The sequence below is a fragment of the Lipotes vexillifer genome, unplaced genomic scaffold, assembly GCF_000442215.2.
Source record: "Lipotes vexillifer unplaced genomic scaffold, Lipotes_vexillifer_v1.1 scaffold611, whole genome shotgun sequence".
NCBI lineage: Eukaryota > Metazoa > Chordata > Mammalia > Artiodactyla > Lipotidae > Lipotes > Lipotes vexillifer.
The window spans coordinates 1,550,306-1,572,677 of NW_006785619.1; the positions used below are offsets into that span (position 1 = coordinate 1,550,306).

Genomic DNA, 22,372 nt, shown 5'->3' on the forward strand with positions numbered 1-22,372 from the left:
GGCTGCTGGTAGGTGGGAACTCTATGTACTTCGTGCTCCATTTTGCCGTGAGTCTAAAACTGCTCTCAAAAATAAATTCTATTGATTTTTTATTATTTATTTATTTATTTATTTTTGTGCGGTACTTGGGCCTCTCACCGCTGTGGCCTCTCCCGTTGCGGAGCACAGGCTCTGGACGCGCAGGCTCAGCGGCCATGGCTCACGGGCCTAGCCGCTCCGCAGCATGTGGGATTCTCCCGGACTGGGGCACGAACCCGCGTCCCCTGCATTGGCAGGCGGACTCTCATCCACTGCGCCACCAGGGAAGCCCTCTATCAATTTTTTAAAAAGGAAAAATCCAAGTGTGAAGAAAGAGAGAATATAGAGTTTAATTTTCTACAATGGAGAAAACTCAAGGGTTATACTTTCCTGCCTCCACAGAGCATTTGACAGAAACAGGCTGAGAACCCTTGCTGTACAGCAAGGAATGTCATTGAAGGATTCAACCACTGGGAAGGAAGAATTGTTCTCTGTGGGGGACCACTGTTTGAGGGTGAAGCTTGGTCAGTGGGATAGAAACTGTCCGTGGTATTTGTGAGAATTCTGGCTCTGTGTCTGTTTATCCGCACAGGGATTTGTCAGACACTACGTTCTACTGAATCCCTGAAATATAATTATGTACAGAGGGGAAAATGGCACAGGGGCTGGGGGCTTTCAGTCACCTTTTGGGATCTGCAACCTGGGCGATGAAGACTGATTGCATGGGAATCCCCCTGGTGGTCCAGTGGTTAGGACTCTGAGCTTTCACTGCTGGGGCTTGGTTTCAATCCCTGGTCGAGGAGCTAAGATTCCCCAAGCTGCATGACGTGGCCATGCTTGCATGGAACTCTGCTTCTGCAAGCCTAAGAATTACTGCCCTGTATCCCCATGTTCACAGGTCCCCAGGCCTAAGGACTGGTCACAAGAAGGCAAAGCTGTCTGTCCTCTTGGTGGGACTCTGACAATTAAAAAAATTTGTGGTGGGGTGGAGACACCATTTCAGAGTTACAGAAAAGTTGCAAGAACAGTACAAAGAATTCCTTTATATTCTTCACCCAGATTTCCCCAAATATTAACATTACTACATTGCTTTGTATCTCTCCCTCCCTCCCTCCCTCCCTCTCTCTTTCTACACACATGCACACACACACACATACACATTTATTTTTCTTTACCATTTAAGTCGCAGACATGATGCCCCTTTCCCTCCCAATACTTCAGTGTGTATTTCCTAAAAACAAGGACATTCTCTTCCATAAACACAGCACAAGTCTCAATATCAGGAAATTAACATTGATATAATAATATAATATCAGGTTTTGCCAACTGTCCCAGTGATGTCCACTGAAAAGAAAGTCCTGGATCATGCACTGAATTCATTTGTCATGTCTTTTTCGCCTACTTTAACTGCAAGTTTCTCAGTCTTTCTTTGTGTTCCTAACATTGACCAGTTATTTTGTAGGATGCCCCTCCATCTGGGTTGGTTTCATGTTTCTTCATAATTATATTCGGGTGATGCATTTTTGGTAGAAACATCAGAGAAATGTCGTTGTGTTCTTCTCAGTGCATCATATCAGGAGGCACCAGTAGTTGTACCAACAATGATGGGATGCTCATTTGATCACTGCGTTAAGGTGGTATCTGCCAGGTTTTTCTACTGAGGATCTTACCAAGTCTATTTCCCCTGTAAGAAGTCCTCTGATGCAAAGGAGGCAGAATGGAGAATGTTCACTGGTGAACTGCAAACAGTCCTTCAAAACTCAGCTTAAGTGACCTTTGTGTGGATCCCTTGTAAATCTTTGCTTTGTGCCCTATTTCAGCATTTAGCACTCTCTATCACGACCAATGACTTGATGGTAAACCAGTATGATGCCTGGCACATGGCTGGTGTTTATAAATGTCAAATGGATGGATGAAAGAGATAGGCTAGAGAAGTGGGTGGGTGAGGAGAGATGCAAGAGGGAAAGCCAAGACTGATAGATTTCAAGGAGGCTCTCTCCCTGATACAGAGAACACCTGCATCTGGAGATGCGGAAGGGTGGCAGCTGCCAGGTGTCAGGACTGGCGCCCTCCACTCCACTGAGGGCAGAGACAGTGTTTCAGGGTTATTACTGGTGATGTGGGTTAAGTGTTGAGGCAAGATCCTAGGGGGTCCCTGCAATTAAGGCAGGATTCCTGTCACTGCATCAGGAGAAAAGCATAGGGAAAGGGGACATCCTCCAAAGAAGAGCAAAGAGGGGCGCAAACACCTGGTCGCTGCATGACCCACCTGTGCAAAACCCAAGGAGGAAAGGCTGATAAGACCTCATCTGCTAGTCACGTCAAGGGAAGTGTCTAAAAGTGAAAAGAAACCCTAGACCAGCAGAGAAGTTATTCTGAACAAGGAGCTGCTCGACAGAAACGATCTACCAGTTCAAATTAAATAGAACAGGAAGATTCTACAAAGGAGACTTGGGGAAGCAAAAGACAAAATGTCAGGACCAAATTTCAAATGGAAAAAGAGAAAATATAATTAGATCTAAACCAAAAAATACATATATTTAATCAATTATAAGTAAGAAAAGTAGACATAAGATAAATGCGTCTGTAAAAGGCAAAGCCTCATATTAAAGCGGAAAGCCAACTGCCTCAGGAAGCTCAGATTTCCTGTCCACTTTGTTTGCTAGGAAAACACAGCAGAGCAGACCATCTGGGGTAATTAATTCTGGGGTAAAAATATCAGAGCCTGGGTAAACAAAGATTAGTGCCAAGATAACAATGATAACGTGGAACCAGGAACCAAAAAAAAAGAAACCAAGTTTCAATAATTCAAAGGAATAGAATTTTGGATAAAATTCAGAAGAAGATTCCAGGGACAAACTTATTCTGTCATCGGCTAACTTGTGCACAACAGAGGGTTCTTACTCTTTTATATTTCAAAGTATCTCAGGTTTCAAATCAATTTCTGGAAAATTTCTCTCAAACAAAAGGAAAGATGTGTAAGTCACATATTTAAAAATGGCTCCCCTCCCCACCAAAATGTTTCCCCTTAAAATCCTATTGATACAACCCAAAGGCACCAAATCTGAAAAGGTTAAAATAACTAGGCAGAGGTAACTGGCCCACACAGTGTTGCAGCTCACCTTGGCAGACCATGCTTTAAATGGTCTGTTGCACAAATGTCTAGAAAGCATGCAGAATAATTTGGAAGCAAGAGTTTAAGTCTGAGCTTCTCAGACACCTCCCCCTTCCTGTCTCAGGGCTAACTAATGACATTCCAATGTGTAGACTCCAAAAACTACCGGGAATAGAATCTCAGAAATATCAAAAGAAAATGTTTTTTCTTCCCCTACAGCTGCAGAAAAAGCAGATTCTATTCCACAATATTAGGCTAGTTTTGATAAAGTCATAAGTGGAAAATATTCACTAAAGCATTAATCTCTGAGTCTCCCATCTTCTCTCAAAATATTTGCAAGCCATATATCTGATAAGCGGTTAATATTCAAAATATTTAAGGAACTCCTTCAACTCAAAAGCAAAAAAAACAAATAGACCAATTAAAGACTAGGCAAAGGGGAACTTCCCTGGCAGTCCAGTGGTTAAGACTCTGTGCTCCCACTGCAGGGGGCACAGGTTTGATCCCTGGTTGGGGAACTAAGATCCCGCATGCCACACAGCAGATATCACCTCACACCTGTTCGGAATGGTATTACTAAAAACAAACAAAAGCTAAGTGAGTGTTGGCAAGGATGTGGAGAAACTGGAACTCTGGTACAGTGTTGGTGGGAATGTAAAATGATGCAGCTGCTATTAAAACAGCATGGAGGTTCCTCAGAAAATTAAAAATAGAAATTAAAAAAACATAATCCAGCAACCCCACTTCTGCATATTTATCCAAAAGAATTGAAATCAGGATCTATATTTGCACGTTCACATTTGCTGCAGCATTATTCACAATAGCCAAGATGTGGAAACAATCTAAGTATGTACTGACAGATGAATGGATAAAGAATATGTGGTGTACGTATAATGGAAGTTTATTTTATTCAGGCTTAAAAAATTAAAAAATCCTGCTATATGTGACAACATGGATGAAACTCGAGGACACTATGCTAAATCAAATAAGCCACAGTCACTGTGTGATTCCACTCCCACTCACGTAAAGTATTTTTTAAAATAGTCAAACACATGGACGCGGAGACTGGTGGTTGCCAGGGGCTGGGGGGAGGGGGGAAATGGGGAGTTGCTATTCAAGGGGGTATAAGGTTTCAGCTATGCAAGATGATTAAATCCTAGAGATCTGCTATACAACACTCCGCCTATAGTCAACAATACACTTCAAGTTTGTTAAGGGAGGTAGATCTCATGTGAAGTGTTCTGACCACAACAGAAGTGTGTTTGAAAACCAGAGTTGCTCTGTCCACTGCACTCCTGAACCACTCCGGGGTCAGATGGAGAACCGAGGTGCATTCAGCCTTGAAGGGTTGAGCGTGTCCTGACCCAGGGCTCCAGGACAGGGTTGTGGCTTGGAATGTGGCTGGACGTGTGAATAGGCAGCGGGCACTGAACCTTGTGCCAGTGGCAGAAGCCAAGAGGGAGGACCCAGGCCAGCACAGAATCGAATAGGACTTGCCCACGTTGGCTGCTTTCCTGCCTCCAAATCTCTTTTTTTTTTTTTTTGGAGGAAAGGACTTGCCTTAGTTTGGCTGGTCATCCTGGGTAGAGACGGAGCTCTGTGAAAGCTCCCTAAACTGGACGGAAAACAAGCCCCTCCCCCCATGCCCATCCTCTCTCACACACTTTATCACAATTGGGATTATTATTATCATCATCCCCATTTTACAGGCGAGCTTTGAGCTCAGGGGATTTGTTCAAGGTTACGTATCAAGTTTACAGGCTTGAGGCTGTGGGGAAAAAATGCTGCAGGATCCTCACTTCACTGTTAAGTCAAATCATCTTTAGCCCATTCTCCATTTACTTTTCCTAGTAAAATCAAGTTCCATAGGCCACAGAACAGAATCCCAGAGATTAGCCTTAAAAAATGTTTAAAAATGTAAGTCTTCATAATTAACAAAAGGAGCCTCAGAAAAGATATGGCAATATTCCCTCTCTCCTGCGGACGATGCATTTTAAAATTAAGCCAAGGGGAATTCCCTGGCGGTACAGTGGTTAGGACTCCGCCAAAACAAACAAAACAAAGCCAAATAATCTAGTTGGACAAGTTATTAAATTAAGATCTTTCTCAAGAATTGATATTGGATATTTGTATGAATGTTTGTAACTGGCAACTCTTCTGTCTTCTGTCAGAATAAATCTGCCCTTGTAAGTATCATTTAAACAGGAGGGTTTTGTAAGTCTTCTAAGACTTTGGAAATTGTTGCCATACCTCATGAAAACTACCTCTTAAAAAACTGTCATACTGATTGGCTCCTGCTATATGGGTTGAACTGTGTCACCCCAAAGATGCTTTAGTCCTAACCCCCATCTCCTGCCCTGTACCTGTGAATATGACCTTATTTGGAAATGGGGTCTCTGCAGATGATCATGTTAAAGTGAGCTCATTAAGGGTGGGCCTTAATCCGCTATGCTAAGGGGAAATTTGGACACAGAGACAGATACGCACAGAGGGAAGATGATGTGAAGACATAGGGAGAATGTCATCTACAAGCCAAGGAACACCTGAGGCCGCCAGAAGCTAAAAGAGGGGCCTGGAGCAGATTCTTCCTCACAGCAATCAGAAGGAACCAACGCTGACATCTTGGTCTCACACTTAACGACCTCCAGAACTGTGACACAATAAATTTTTGTGCCCCTCAGTTGGTTACAGCAGCCCCAGGAAATGAAAACTGCTGTTCTGAATACAGTATAACTATTACTGTAGTTCCTTATCAGTCAGATATCTGTTAAAACAAGACAGTATCACTAAACATTTTTCTCCTCTCCCCCATGCATGGCAGAAAAAAAACCCTCAAATAACTTGAATGTTTCATATAAATGGACAGCCCTGATCTGATTACAAGTCCAGTGTGCTTCCATCCCACCACAGCTGCACCGGGGCACAGCTACCCGTTTGTTTTTCTTCTGCAGTTAACCTCTGCTCTTTCCTTTTGGCTGCTCTTCTCATTAATTTATAAGTGCTCTTTTTTTTTTTTTTTTTTTATAAGTGCTCTTTTAAAAATTAGGTTCTGTGCACAAAGAATGTTGCCTGCAGTATCAGTAAACAAAGGATGTTGTGACCATCAAGTCATGAGCCCCTGCGGCTGCCCACGACTGTGCACCCTGAGGAGATTCAGGATGGAGCAAAACAGGATACTGGTCCCTAGTTAAGATGCGTATCAAAGGGCTAATTTCAATAGACTCTTGCATCTTCCCATACATAGAAAAGTGCTAAATTCATTAACTTGAGATGTCTGTCTTTTTAAAAAATTAGCAGTAATCTTTTGATGTTTGATTACCTATTTTGGGTTTTTTTGTTTTTTGTTTTTTTGTTTTTGCAAAAACTGCTATATATCCTGGCTCCTCCCTTACCTCTATGGACCAGGCCCTCAGAGCTATCTGAGAAGCTGTATCCCAGGCTTAAGTCCTCAGTAAGTCTGCTGAATAAACCATAATTCTCAACTTTTAGGTTATGCATTTTTCAGTTGACAGTCCCTTATGTCTGTTTTAGATGTTGCAAATATTTTCTTACAGCCTGTCATTTATCTTTTCCTCACTTTTTTAAAGGTATTATTTTTCATAGATATTTAAAATTTTTATGTAGCCTAGTAACCTTTTCTTTTATGGCTTTCTCCATTCCAAGATCCCCCAAATCTCCTTTTCCCCCAATATCTTTTAGTTTTGTTCTTTATATTTAGGGATCAGATTTCATTTTTTTCCAGCTGGATAGCTATATGATCCAGCACCATTATTTTTTTAAATTGAGGTATAATTGACCAGCACCATTAACTGAATAATACAACCCCTCCCAGTTGTAAAATGCCCCTTTTATCATAAATTCCTAGAGGCATGGGTCTGTTTCTGGCCTTTATTCACATTCTGACTTCATTTGCCTTTCTTTAGCAACAGGCCACAGAAATGCATATGCAAAAATGCTGGAATGGCCCAGATGGTGGCCAAGTGTAGAACGCAGGCCTGCTTCCTGGGGGTCACCACTTGGTCCTCTGCTGCCGTGCAAAGATGCGGGGGGCCAGATCTTCCAAGTTTTCAAGAGGTGCTGGACATCCAGATTTTTATATGAAATCTGTTTTGAAAGTGATGGCAATTAATTTTTTACATTTAAAAAACATTAGGTGTGGGCTTCCCTGGTGGCGCGGTGCAGTGGTTGAGAGTCTGCCTGCCGATGCAGGGGACACGGGTTCGTGCCCCGGTCCGGGAAGATCCTACATGCCGCAGAGCGGCTGGGCCCGTGAGCCATGGCCGCTGAGCCTGCGTGTCCAGAGCTTGTGCTCCGCAATGGGAGAGGCCACAACAGTGAGAGGCCCGCGTACCACAAAAAACAAAAACAAACAAACAAGAAAACCAAACAAACAAAAACATTAGGTGGACAAAATATATTTGCAAATTGAAAGCAGTCAGTTCTGTTCCAGATGCTGAAATGTGTTAATGCAGAGTAAGGCTGGACCGGGTCTATGTGTCCACTCCCGCTCTCCACTGCGACCCTAAGGACCAAAGGAAGACAGATGCGGCAGCTCCGGAAGCCTAGGTTATTTGTGGCCACCCCCGGAAAAGGCAGTAGTGTCATGCCTCATTTCACCTCTCACCCACACGAGTTGATGATGTGGTTCCTGGTTTGCTCCGCAACCAGGAAGTCAGCATGCGGGGAGGGCTGGCAACATCAGTGGAGTTGGGCCTCCAAGGCCCTGCTAGCCTGAGTGATACAAAGGATGGAACGTGAGGTGCTGGCCAAGGATAGAGCAAGATTCTGGTCCCCCCCAAACAAGCTGGAAAGTGATATCATCTCCTTTCTAATAATAATGCAGCCTTCCTGGATATCCAGCTTAACACTGTTTAATCAGCAAAGGAATGGCAACGGACAGAGATCTCCAAAGCTCACAAGGAGGATAAGATCTGCTGATAGCAAGGACAACTCACATCTAGAACTTCACATGCATTATCTCACTGTCTTTCACAAAGACCCCTTGAGGTAGGCGGCATCAGGACTGTTCTTGCCTCTTTCAGAAGAGGAAACCAGTGCCAGGGGCAATCAGAATGGTTTTGAGATGCAGGAAGAATGAACGGGAGAATGAGGGACTGCAGGCCCCTTCTCCTTCCCAGTGTCCATCTCTGAAGAATCATTTGTTCACGCAGCAAACCCTTACTGAACACCTCTGATGGGCTATGTACTCTTCCAGGCCTTCAGAATAAAGCAGTGCACAGATCCTGGGCATTACTCTTCCCTTTACTCTGAACTATGACCCAGACTGGCCTTTGCTCTATTCTTCTCTGGTTGGAGCAGTGACCTCAGGCCAACTTTTGTATTTTGCTCTGGAGTGCTTAGTTGTTTCCCTGCTACTAGTCACTTCCTGGAATGCACTGACCCTTTCCAAGAATACATGTTGTGCCATGCCTGAGGTATAGAAAACTGGCAGACTCAGACCCAAATCCCAGCCATGCCTTAATTTTGACCTATTTTTAAAATATGTTTCAGACACATCACACAATAATCCCTGTGGGTGCCATTCTGAGAGTGGGCATGGTACATCAGATTTCTCTTGAAGCAGGAAACTTGATTGCCTGGTGGGGCAGGCAATCTCTGGGTCATGTTAGATCAACCTCTTTTCTTCTCGTTATTTGTCCTTCACCTACATCTTTTTCTCTGATGCCCCCATCTTTTGGGTTATGTGTCTAGAAGCAGGAACAGGCACTAGATATATGTAAGGCAGTCCCACCAGCTCTACAGGCTTCAGACCCCATCAGTTCATGTTCTGCAGGCAAACATACTCTTCCATTAACTGTAGTTGGTAGAACTGCAGCCCCCCAAAAAGATACATCCAAGTCCAAACCCCTAGCACCTGTGAATGTGACCTTACTTGGAAAAAGGGTCTTCACAGATGAAATTAAGGATCTTGAGGGACTTCCCTGGTGGCAGAGTGGTTAAGAATCCGTCTGCCAATGCAGGGGACACGGGTTCGAGCCCTGGTCCGGGAAGATCCCACATGCCATGGAGCAACTAAGCCTGTGCGTCACAACTATTGAGCCTGTGCTCTAGAGCCCGCGAGCCACAACTATTGAGCCCATGTGTCACAACTACTGAGCCCGTGTGCCACAACTACTGAAGCCCACAGACCTAGAGACCGTGCTCTGCAACAACAGAAGCCACGGCAAGGAGAAGCCTGCACACTGCAACAAAGAGTAGACCCAGCTCGCCGCAACTAGAGAAAGCCCACTCGCAGCAACGAAGATCCAATGCAGCCAAAAGTAAATAAAAAGGATCTGGAGATGAGATCCTCAATTAGGATGGGCCTTAAGTCCAATGACATAGATTTGGTTTCCAACAGTGTCCTTGTAAGAGACAGAAAAGGAGCACACAGACAGAGGGGAGAAGGCCACATGAAGACCCATGTGCAGACGAGGCAGAGACTGGATTTGTGCTACTCTAAGCCAAGGCATGCAAGGACTGCTGGCAGCCACCAAAGGAGAAAGGCATGGAATGGATTCTCCCTCAGAGCCTCCAGAAGGGACGAACCCTACCAACACCTTGATTTCAGACCTCTAGCCTCCAGAACTATGGGAGAGGAAAGTGCTGTTGTTTTAAGCCTCCATATTTGTGGTAATTTTTTATGGCAGCCCGAGATCAGAGACCCAAGTTGCTTTCCCCCTGTGAGCCAGGACTACCATGGACAGCTTTCCTGAGAGTGTGGCCTTCACTCCTTTCATCTGGGGCCTTGGCAACAGTTCTCAGGTGGCTACACGGTGCCCAGAGGCAGGTGTCTGTTCACCAGCAGAAGAGACCTGGGGCCCCTTGGGAGGTGCTGGGCTCTGCAGCTTTGGGAGGAGTGGAATTGACGTCCTCATCCATGTCAGATCGGTCTGCTCCGACCTCAGCTCTCTCCTCCTGCCTGATCCAAAGGCTGCTTTCTAGCTGTTCTTCAGCAATTTCTAGTTCTTCTTCTGTTTGTAAAACAGCCACGGTTTCCCGGGGTAAGTGTGAGGAATAGAGTCCAAATTTGGCTTTACAACCAAACATCGCCTCATATGGACTTTGCTGCAAGGAAACATCAAAGGCCTGATTCCTCACCATCTGCATGAATCGCAGGCCTTCGGCCCAGTGATGTGAATGGTTACTCTGCATCCAGGCACTTAGCATGTTCTTGACATCACAGCTTGCTCGCTCCAGGGAGCCCTGGCCTTGGCCAGGGTGGTACTTACCAGGGACAATCTTTAGGTCTGGCCATACCTCATTGAGCTCACTGACAACCTGGTTTGTGAACTCCAAACCACTGTCAGATTCTAACGTCGTGGGTGTACCAAGAATTGTGAAAATATCCAACAGGACAGCGACCACCTCATGGGCCTGTTTGGCTTTTAATGGCCGTAAAATAATAAACTTGGTCAAGCGGTCCTGGTAATATAAAATAAACTTGAACTCACCATCAGCATTTGACTGCATGTCAAGGATTTCAACTTGGCATCTGGAGTCAATGTCCTTAAATGGCATGGGCTTGGGTGGGAGGACTCTCTTGGATACTGGGTTCTTCTGGTGGCACTGTTTACACAGAGTCAGATATAAGACAATGACTTCTTTGGTGACATTCCCATATCTTCCTTGAAGCTCCTTGAGCATGCGCGTCCTCCCGCCATGGCCAATACTGAGATGTGTGTCATGAAGAATGTCAAACAGCTCTTCCTTGTGTACATAATACCGTATTCGATCTCGTTCTCCGTGAGTAGCCTCTATTAGTTTCTCTGTGCCTTGTACAGAGATCACGTCATATTTTGCTGCACGGCGATAATCACGTGATGACTTCCTCCCCTTCTCCTTAGCTTCTTTCACTTCCTTTATTGTTTGAAAGTACTTTTCTTTGGAAAATACCTTGCTGTTGTAACTTTTGCTTTCCACTAACTTTGTCACGCTGATGAGAAACTTTTCTCTCATGTTACTTATCTCCTTTTCCATTTCACTTGGATTTGAAACCCCAGGGGGATCATTTCCGGCTCTCTGTGGCATCATGGAGAACTGTAAGAAGGATCCTAAGAAATGTAGAAAGAAACAGAACAAGGTTAAATTTGCTGATATTCCATCTGGAAGACTTTCCCTCTGAAGTTCCTCATTATCTCTTTCATCTGATTTTTGAACATATGGAAGAAAGATTACTAAAGTAATGGTATAAAGCAGTAACAGAAGAAAGATAACTAGAGGGACTTCCCTGGTGGCACAGTGGTTAAGACTCTGCGCTCCCAATGCAGGCGCCCCGGGTTCAATCCCTGGTCAGGGAACTAGATCCCACATGCATGCCACAACTAAGAGCTCGCATGCCACAGCTAAGGAGCCCACCTGCCGCAACAAAGATCAGGCACAACCAAATAAATAAACAAAGAATAAAGATAACTAGAGGGCCCACTGGGCCCATTCATAACCAGAGCCATGTCAACAGAATTTTAAATCAGCAAGATATATACACAGATATGTAGTAATTTTTGACTTTAGACAGAGTAATTAATAAAACTGTTAGCTCAAACAGTGAAACCTATTAATTCGTCTTTGCTAACTGAAAAGGAGAGGATAAATGGAAATGCCTAAGGCAATAATAGTCTGATATCTCATCCTCCATTCCTTTTAAAATAATATAAATGGGAGAACGTTGCTAGAAGGAACCCACATGACAATAGTAAGTTGTGAACTTGAAGTTAGCACCAGAGGCAGCTTTTTAGCTTTCCCACAATCAACTTAATTTCGGCTGGCTGAAGAGTCTGTCCTCATTTTAGGAGACTCAAGGAGAACGCGGTGGGATTTTTTGGGGATTTTTTTGGCCGCACCACGTGGCTTGCAGCGGGGTTGTCGGGGGAGGGCGGAGGGGAATCTTAGTTCCCCGACCAAGGATCGAAACCGGATGCCCTGCAGTGGAAGCGTGGAGTCCTAACTACAGGACGGCCAGGGAATTCCTGGGATATTTTTAAATGATGGTTTTCCCCATCGATTGTACACAGGATTAGTAAATGAAGACAAGTCCTTACGCTGAGGGACTGGCTTCTTGCAACTGTCCAGCATTGTGTCCCTGCTGCAATCCTTCTGAGAGGCCTCTTGACACTTCCAATCTCTGGTCACATCCTCAAACGTCACTGCCTCCTGAAATGACACCAGCTGCTGCCACAGGGGCGGTTCTGTCTCGGGTCCTGGGCTAAGGAGTAGCTGCAGCAGGACTAGGAAAGAGACAGTCGAGGTACTGGGAACAAAGGCGTGCCCACATGCACGACTGAATGTCAGTCATGTGAGTACTACACAAAGAAAAGATAACAGAGGGAGAGGAAAGGTCTCATATCCAGCAAGATGAGTCCAGCTACGTGGGTGAGGAAGAGGGGTTCTGTCCTCCTGGGAGGTCTGTAGGCCTGACCTGTTTTGACACTGCCTGAGCTGGAGCCCACATATTTCCAGAACAAAGCAGAGAGTCCAAGAGAACTTGAGCACTCTAAGGCCGGGAGACACTTTCAGGTACAGTCTTGATGGTTCTGACAAGGCAGCAGGGCCTGTTTCCAGAAATGAAAAGATTACATCTAGGGACATAGAGATATGTCAGGAGATTATCATGCCAAAGAGGTACCCCAAATGGAGTCCACACTCCACCAAGATTGGAGAATTTCTCTGGAAGAGAACTTGATACTCAGGTGTCTAAACCAAGGTTCCTTAGTTAGAACAACTCTGGAACACAGGATGGTGATGAGGCCAGGGGAAGAGTTCATGTGATGATCACAGGAATTCCAATAATCTTAGGAAAACAAGATCCCCGAGATGCCAGCCATCAGATGAAGAGCTGAGGGGTAGGGCAGAATCCTGAGAAGCAAAGAAAGATGGAAACATTTTAAAATATGTATATATATTTTAATATTTATTTGTTTGGCCATGCTGGGTCTTAGTTGTGGCACACGGGATCTTGGTGTGGCATGCATATGGGATTTAGTTCCCTGACCAGGGATGGTACCCGGGCCCCCTGCACTGGGAGTGTGGAGTCTTAACCACTGGACCACCAGGGAGGTCCCGATGGAAACAATTAAAAGCTCTGAGCAAGAGTCTCAGTTAAGCTGAGCCTGCTTCCAGATCCTGAATGTCCGCCACTAAAAAGTCTTCGAATTCCCTCGACTGGCATCACTGGTTAAGCATGGAACATTCCTGATTCTAAAGACACTACTAACTGTAAAACCACTGACATAATGACAATTTTCTTTTGAGAGGAAAAACTGAGTCCCTATATTAAATGAACACATCCAGCTGTTTTTTTTTTGCCACGCTGCGCGGCATGCGGAATCTTAGTTCCCCAACCAGGGATTGAACCTGTGCCCCTTGCAGTGGAAGTATAGAGTCTTAACCACTGAACTGCCAGGGAATTGCCCACACATCCAGATTTTTTAAAGGTGAAAAATATGCATTTCAGGATCGAAGAAACAGAATGTTTATAATATGCTCTTTAAGCCTGAGCTCAAGACCCTCAGTGCAAACTGACATTTTTAAAGGCTCTGAGAAGTCCTGCAGTAAATAAACCAGTCTGTTTCATCCACCAGTGCCATATAATCATTGACATGGGGCTTTGTTTCCCAAAGAATATGTATTATCATCCCACAGTCCTTAGAAGAGACTTGAAACCACAAGATATTCAACGGGATCCAGGAGGAGCACCTTCCAGACTCCTCACTGAAACCAGCATCTCTCAGAAATTGGCTGCACTGGCTGCTATTTGAGGCCCTTCAAGGAACTACACGGGAAGGAAAGGCCTCACCTCCATCCTATAAAAGAATGAAGAAGACACACTAGAAATAGTTTATAATCAAAAGATGGAAAAATCTCAGTCTTTAATATGAGAAATGGTCCTTACCCTATACCATGAAATTCTAAAGCACAGCCCTAGAGTCACATTTGGCTAATAGACATATGTTGGTTAGTCTACCCAGTGTTTGTTTTTTAAAAATTGAATGGTTTACCTATATTTACAGACTGGGGAGTTCATATAAAAATCTAGGCTTCTGGCTTTCATGAAAAATGGGACGATCCAGTCATACTGGGAGCTTTGCTACTTGGCAACGACTGGCTGGAGTAGAGAGGCAGCCACTCCCTTTAGACAGTCTACACTCTGTTTCCCACAGTCTTTAAGCCAGCTACTAACTATTCACCTTAGCTGCCCACCCCTGTAGTTACTTGAGTTTTCAACACCTGTTCTAAAGCAAAAGGAAAGAAACGAGGCCCCAAAGAAAGACGGCTAACTTCCTGGTGTGATCTGTGCTGGTGGGCTGATAAATGAGCTTGTTTAGAGAAAACTGGAAAGATCTTCCTTCCTCACCCACCTGCGAGTCTTCGCTTTGGCTGTCCCGGAAGTGGAACAGGTTCTTCCAAGTCACACCCAGCTCAAATCAGCATCCTTCCTGATGCACTCCAGCTGACTGCCATCTCTCCTGCCTCTGAACAGCCTGCACCACTCACTGGAGCGCTTTGCATTTTCAATCGACTGGTTCAGGTGTACAAACCTAGAAGGCAGGGGCTGAGGCTTCTACCTCGCTGTATCCCCTCAGAGGGCAGATGACTACAGAGCTGAGACGAAAGATGTTCAAAGGGCATTTGTCAAACACGTGGCTTACAGGTATAGAAGAGAGGCATTGCAGAGGCATGGTAAGTCAATTTCTGACGCTATCATTTACTGTGTGAGTAGGCTGGGCAAAGTTACTCAGGCTTCATTTTCCACAACTATAAAGTGGGGAGAATACCACTCTCCATCACAACGAGTTGTTGGGAAGACTCGGTGATAATGCAGATAATGCACTTAGTGCAGTGTCCCCGCACCTTCCACAATACAAACTCCCGATTATTCCCGAAAACCTGGTTCGGGCATCAAGTCCTTTGTGCCGTCTTGGGTTCCGCGGTCTCGCCACCACCGCGCCAGGTGCCACGAGGGTTCCGCCTGCTAGTCGGGCCCGCCCACTCCTCCAAGGGCGGCCAACTCCGGGGGAGGAGTGAAATGAATGAGCCAGGCCAGCGGGAAGAGAGGCCGATCCGGGTGGTTTTGCAGGAGAGGGAGGTCCGGAAGGGAAAAGGAATACGCCAGGGCCGCAGGGTCAGGAGTCCGCCCCATCCACGGCTGCGTCCGCCAGCACCGCCCGGTCCTCTCTCGCCCGCGTGGGCCCACGGCGGCGGAGGCCGGCCGTGCCGGCCGGAAGCGGCTCCACGCCGGCCGGAAGCCCCGCCCCTCCCGAGGGGCAGTCCGCAGACGCCGCGGCGGGTAGAAACCTTACTCCTTTTCTCGGTTACGAAGGCTGTGTTCCGGGGTCCTGCCCAGCCTGCAGGGTGCTCAGCGGAAGCTGCGGTGAGTGAGATCACTGAGGTGATAGCTAGGGCCGGCCCAGGTGCGACCTTGGCTAAGCCAGCCACTAACTCAGGTCTCCGGCGGCGGCAAAATTGGTCACCTATTTCCCCACGTTGTCGTAAAGGCTCCAAGATAAATGCTCGCTTCCAGCCTGGAAAGTAAACCCCATTCATCGTCCTACACGTTTAAATGCTTAAGTCTAAAGTGAGAAGGGTGTTGCCAACAATTACTCTGTGCACGGTATCGCTTAATCCTCTAGGAGAAACTGCATTTTAGTTGAGCACTTCTTGCTTCAGACTGTAAGCTAAAGATTCATTTTGGTCTAACAGCACTCACAACGTCAGTGCAGAAAACAAAGTGGTAAAGGGTCCTCGGGTATTCAGCTTTACCGCAAAGTGCTGCTGCTTGCTGTAAAAGAAAATCACTATTTTATTAGTCCCGATTTCGGAATATTGTTAGAAAGCATTTCAGTCATTAAAGAACTGATGCTTGGGACTTCCCTGGTCGCGCAGTGGTTAAGAATCCGCCTGCCAATGCAGGGGACACGGGTTCGAGCTCTGGTCCTGGCAGATCCCACATGCTGCAGAGCAGCTAAGCCCGTGTGCCACAACTACTGAGCCTGTGGTCTAGAGCCCGTGCTCCCCAACAAGAGAAGCCACCGCAATGAGAAGCCCAAGCGCAGCAACGAAGACCCAACGCAGCTAAAAGTAAATATTTTTTTAAAAAAAAGAACTGATGCTCAAAGTTGGTTAAAAAACCAACTCTCTCTAAACAGTACTTTTCATTACTGGAATCAAGCCACAAGATAAGGGTAGTCTGCCCCTAGATAGCTAACATCACCTGAACTTCCCTGAAAACCGACCCACCGAAATCTAGTCGGCGTCTCAAAGCACCACACATAAACAAAGACTCTTCATTTTAACAGTTTTTAATGAAAGTTGTATACAAGATCACTTCATTCCTGCATCTTCTCAATTGTTTCTTCCTTATATTTGCCCTTTTCCTTCCCTACTTGGCGAGACTTGGCTTTACGTTCGAGGATCTTTTTGCGGTCTTTGTCCAGTTTTAGTCTGGTGATAACCACCTGCAGACAAATAAGAAAATATGCTCCTGAGCTTTAAACAATTACCAACACAGAACACATGGGAAGGCCAACATTCAGTGCCATTCCCCACACCTGTGGGAGTGGATACCTAAACACTCTGAAGCGCCAGAAATGATTCCTTACCCCCAAACCTGGCTTAAATTTAAATGTTCACTAATGCTCGGCCAACAAAGGAGAAGGCAACGTGGCACTGGCGGTTCTTCTCACGTCCTCTTCTGTGCTTTATTAGAAAATCAGCTTCTTTTTCTACTGCAAAACGTTTCAATTATTCCACTCTTTTATAAGCTAACAAAGTCACACACATTTTTGTTTCTATAGTAACGTTAGTACAAGGTCGGAAATTAAATGTAGCCTTCACACATGCTTCAACCTGCAAAACCTTTAGTGAAGTCATAGAACAGACCTTTTTCCAACAGATTTGTCACTAAAGACACCCAGATTATGATAAATTTTAGTCTTAGAGAGGAAGGTGAGGGAAGGCAAAGACAGCACTGAACAAGGTCTGGAAATATAGCATAGCGACCAAAAGATAATGTCCACTGCCATGGAGGTTATATCTAATATGAGATGGAATGCTGGAGGACAGGGGCTAAATCATAATCGAGATCAGGCAAAGCCTCATGGAAAGGTCTATATTTGAACAGAGACTTGATAAGAGGGGTAGAGTATTCCAAACAGAACAGCAAGCACAGAAGTCCAGAGACAGAAGAACTTCTAAGTTTAACAGCTGTGTTTCTCAAATTTGAGTGTGTCTGGAGGGCTTATTAAAATAGACCCCTGGGTCCCACCCCCAAATTCTGCTTCAGTAGACCTGGGAAAAGAATGTACAATTCTATGAAGTTGCCAGGTGATGCTGCCAACCAGCAGACACATTGAGTAGCATGGCTGTAGGAACAGTAAAGAGGCCAGTGGACTAGAACACGGAGAGTGGAATAAGGTGACATCAAGAAGTAGCTGGTGATGGGACTTCCCTGGTGGCGCAGTGGTTAAGAATCGGCCTGCCAATGTAGGGGACACCGGTTCGAGCCCTGGTTGGGGAAGATCTCACGTGCCGCGGAGCAACTAAGCCTGTGTGCCACAACTACTGAGCCTGTACTCTAGAGCCCACGAGCCACAACTACTGAAGCCCATGTGCCTAGAGCCCGTGCTGTGCAGCAAGAGAAGCCACCGCAATGAGAAGCCGGCGCACCGCAACGAAGAGTAGCCCGCATTCGCCGCAACTAGAGAAAGCCTGTGTGCGCTGCAAGGAAGACCCGATGCAGCCAAAAATAAATTAAAAAAAAAAAAAAAGAAGCAGCGGGGGACCACCGCAATGAGAAGCCGGCGCACCGCAACGAAGAGTAGCCCGCATTCGCCGCAACTAGAGAAAGCCTGTGTGCGCTGCAAGGAAGACCCGATGCAGCCAAAAATAAATTAAAAAAAAAAAAAAAGTAGCAGCTGGTGATCAATCTTGTAGGCCACTCTGATGGTAACAATATTCTGGATACAATGTGACATCAGTCAACAGGTCTTATCGACTCATGTGGGGTATATAATAATGACATTTTGGCCTGAGCCATTACGACAAAGCTGCCACACACAGTGACAGTAACAAACTGCAAGAGGGTCAAGGATAAAACCAGGAATTTAAACATGTCAGGTGTGAGATATTGATTGGGTATCTAAGTTGACATGCAAACTAGTCAACTGGATATTGAGGTTTGTCTGGAATAAGAGATGAAGATGAGCCATAAAGAGGGAGATCAACTGTCAAATGCTGCATTAAGTTCATAAAACACTAAGAATCGGTCACTGGATTGGTGACCTTGACAATGGCTCATCTAGTTGGGGGCAAAAATAAGACTGTAGTAAAGAATGGGAAAGTCTTCGCTCTTAAGAGATACACACTGAAGTAATTAGAGGTGAAGTGCCACGATGTTTGTAATCCACTAGTGGGTAGGGAAAAGGGCAAAGAAAATGGTAGTTGTGAATTCTAGGTGAAAGATATGCAACAGCTGTACTAGTCTTTCGACTTTCCTGTAGTTTGAAGATAGATTTGTGGTGCCAACTCAAGATCTTAAAAAACGAACACCTCATTATCTGAATAGGCACCAAGCACATTTATTACCTTTATATTAAACATATTTTTTTAATTGAGAGAGATCAGACAGCATATTGGAGAATTCACATTAAAGTCCAGGACATGAGAATCAGACCATTATCTTCTATTTTGGCTTAGATACCACTATCAATGGGATCTAGACTCTGAGGTCCAGATTTTTTCCATCTGCAAATGACTTAATACCTACTTTGCAGGGCTGTAAATGTGCCTTACTGTTTACTCAATTCTGTTTAATACACAGGGTATCAGCTCCATATCATCTAAAAATTACCCGATTTCCTATATTTTAAGATCTATTCATTTTTAGATTGATTGATCAGCTTACTAATAGCTTTTAAGGAAAAGGTACGTTAAATACACATACAGAATAACTGTTAAAATTTCCTTCTCTCCTCTCAGGCATTCTTAAAAACACCCACCTTGCTGGGGTGAATGCCCACGTGGACAGTTGTGCCATTAGCCTTCTCCCGCTGCACTCGTTCAATGTAGATGACATACTTCTTCCTGTAAACCTGGACTACTTTGCCAATTTGCTGCCCTTTGTAGTGCCCTCGTACAACCTAAATGCAAATTCAAAAATAGAAGATATATGTGGTTAAAAGAATATTAAACTTGAAAATCAGGAAACCTATGAATCAGGTAAACATCATTCACTTTATCAGATATACAGGATCTTCCAATTTTGAAAGACCTAATCATTAATGGAAATGTGCCAATAATTCTATCTCTGGCTTCAATTAACCTGGAAATAAACTACACTCCATATAAATCTACAGTGACGGACAGTGCATCCTACAACTGATGACCCACCAGCAGTGGTGGGCTTGTTAAAAGGTTAAAAACGAGGAACAAGCCCACCTTGGTTTTTTGTACCAAGTTGACAAGGAAACTGTCACTCCATCTCAAAGGGAACAAGAGGCCATAAATATTAAATTCACAACCCATTAAAGGGCCCAACTAAGTGCCAAAGAGTGGGCAGCAGCTAATATTTAAGGAAACAGGCCACTTCTTTCCCTGAGGTTAACTAACATCGTTTTGTACCCGCAAGTCCCAACGACCCTCAGGTTGCCAAAGTGCTTCTGAACAGATGTTTCTTCCCAGTTGCAGAAAGCAGAGGAGACTGCCTCTGAAACCTACTGGCAATTTTAGCACCAGCACAGGAGCGACAAATGGCTATTCATCTCATGACATGCTGGTAACGTGTAAGCTGCTTTAGAGACTACTTGAATCTTAATCACTAGCTGCAAGTTACAGCTAAGAAACATTAACAGACATTTTCACTTAAATAGACTTGACAAATTATTTACTGGTACTCTCAAACAATCATATGAAACTACAGCTCAGTTGTAACTTATATATGGATTTTGATTCAGGCACAGAATTGCTTACTGGTCCTCAAATGCCTCTCCAATGCCCAAACATACCCAGAAAAAGATAACTCCAAACTAAGATTCTGGTTCCAAACTCCCTTTCTTCTGTTTAATTATGACTGCATCTGACGCTTGAGACAACTGATTTTCACCGAAGTGTAAAGGTGAAGAAAGCTGCATACTTTTTGTTTAGTCCCCAGCTCAACTCCTTTTGCAATCCTGTTCTGGGAGCCAATGTCTCAGATGTATCACTCTCAGAATGCAATCCATCGTCTATGCCTAATGTGTGGGCTATTCGGCAAGATGACGGGAACACGGCACATACCTGAACTTCATCATCCTTCCGGATGGGCATGGATCGGACATTGTACTTCTGTCTCAGCTCTTTAGAAAGAGGGGAAGACATAATTTTCCTGCGAATGTGGGAAGGCGCATTGAAATGCCTTTTCCGGTTCTTGCTTCGGTCAGAAGTCACAAAGGGATTAAACTTCATTTCGGCTAAATAAAAAGTTAAAAGAGGTGTAAACCCTTAAGTGACCAAATCTCACTCAGTTTACAAACAAGTAACTGCAACAATTTCATCTGGCAAGTTTAGAATGCTCACAAAAGCTGTCACATTCTTTAACTTCATCAAAAACTGCTTGTAGTGAATTGCTTTACTGGGATGTTTTCTGTACTTGCTTATGGAACAGAAGAACGTTCCATTACCAACACACCTGTTGTAATTAAACTTTTTGTTTACACTCTCAAACTGCATTACTACTACGTAAGGAAGCTAAAACAGGCCTTATATTTCTGCTGAATTAGGGGAAAGCAGACTGACAATTCAACATCACATCACGTTTTATAAAGACCAACCAACGTTAATCTGCGAATTTGAGCGTGAACACATTTAGCCCCATCCCAAATGAATGAAATCAGGCCCTCATCCCGAACCTGGAAAATGCACATAACTCGGGTCCAAAAAGCCTTCCAATGGGCGAGCGCCGTCTGAAACTTCAGTAGATTTACCAAGAAGCTATCCCGAGACCATTCTTTAGGAAACTACACTGCCCAGACCAGACTCCATCACCATAGGCCCTCTCCCCTTCAGCTCCCGTTTCCAAGTCCCCAAATCCTCTTTCCTCCTCCCTTCCCCACCCCGGCGAGCCTTGAGCTAGGAGAAAGGTCGAGACCATCTTGGCCCCCCTTCCCGGCTGCTACTAGGCCACCGGAACAGTATCGGGGCCCCCGGGGTCGAGATACACCGTGCCCGTGAACGGATGGCTGCGGATTATACGCGTTGTCCCGGCAAACTCACCCGTTGGCGCTTCAGCGATGGCCACAAAAGGAAAGAGATCCACACACAGCTTCCGGTTTTGTAAGTTTCCGAGAGGTCTCGCGAGACCGATGTTTCTTGGAGCGAGAGAGGCGCAGAGTTTGAACGCGGACGGAAAACTGGGAAAGAAATTGATCACTAGCGTCATCTCGTGGCTAGGAGGGGAACTGCAGAGCCCTTCTCCAGGTCCTGGTGCCTTCCGTGGGAGCTCTGGGTTCTGCAGCTGCGTCCTCTGGGAACGGTGGTTCCCGGGCAAGTGGCGGGGGCTGCTTGGGGTCTGACTGCCCCGGCGGGTGTTGAGGGAGCTAGCGGCCCCAGGGACCCGTGTCCCTTCACTCGAACACCGTGCAGCGGGTACTCCCTTAGCCGGGAAAGGGCAGGTCCTATATTTGACCGCCAGGTGGCGCTGGGATTCCGGCCGGCCGGTCACCTCGGTTACCTGGACCCCGGGCCAAGGGCGTGGGCCTGTCGAGTGTGCCTGACAGGTAACCAGCCAGTTCCAGCCCGTCGCCCGCAGACGCCCCAGCACCAATGTGTGTGCTGACTGCTCCGCGGGGCCCGCCCGAGGTTCGGCTCCCGCCGGCGAGGGGCCTTCCGAGGACTGGGGCCGCGGGTCCGCCCCCGCCCCGCGGAAGTAGGTCTGAACCCGCGTTTCTAATGAGCTCCTAGGTGATGCCGAGGGTGCTGGTCCTAGACCACACTTTGAGGAGCGCGGCGTGAGGAAGCTTTTCCACGTAGAGAACTGTGCCCTTTTCTTTTTTTTTCTTTTTAATAAATTTATTTTATTTATTTATTTTTGTCTGCGTTGGGTCTTCATTGCTATTCGCCGCCTTTCTCTAGTGCGGTGAGCGGGCTTCTCACTGTGGCGGCTTCTCTTGTTGCGGAGCACAGGCTGTAGGCGCGCAGGATTCAGTAGTTGTAGCTCACGGGCTCTAGAGCTCAGGCTCAGTAGTTGTGGCGCACGGGCTTAGTTGCTCC

General features: G+C 45.6%; 2 protein-coding genes across 2 annotated transcripts; both read right to left on the bottom strand.

Annotated features, from left to right (window-relative positions):
• Positions 1 to 9,817: 9,817 nt before the first annotated feature.
• On the bottom strand, positions 9,818 to 15,673 carry KRABD2 (KRAB domain containing 2). Its single transcript, XM_007457856.1, has 3 exons — positions 15,613 to 15,673; positions 12,172 to 12,357; positions 9,818 to 11,187 (listed from the first exon to the last, which is right to left on the bottom strand). The coding sequence occupies exons 1-3, from the start codon at positions 15,671 to 15,673 to the stop codon at positions 9,932 to 9,934; spliced, it is 1,503 nt and encodes a 500-aa protein (XP_007457918.1). The 3' UTR covers positions 9,818 to 9,931.
• Positions 15,674 to 16,406: 733 nt separating this feature from the next.
• On the bottom strand, positions 16,407 to 21,461 carry RPL26 (ribosomal protein L26). Its single transcript, XM_007457825.1, has 4 exons — positions 21,377 to 21,461; positions 20,402 to 20,574; positions 19,126 to 19,266; positions 16,407 to 16,584 (listed from the first exon to the last, which is right to left on the bottom strand). Exons 2-4 carry the CDS (start codon positions 20,567 to 20,569, stop codon positions 16,456 to 16,458), a joined length of 438 nt encoding a protein of 145 aa, XP_007457887.1. The 5' UTR covers positions 20,570 to 20,574; positions 21,377 to 21,461; the 3' UTR covers positions 16,407 to 16,455.
• Between the last annotated feature and the right edge of the window lie 911 nt (positions 21,462 to 22,372).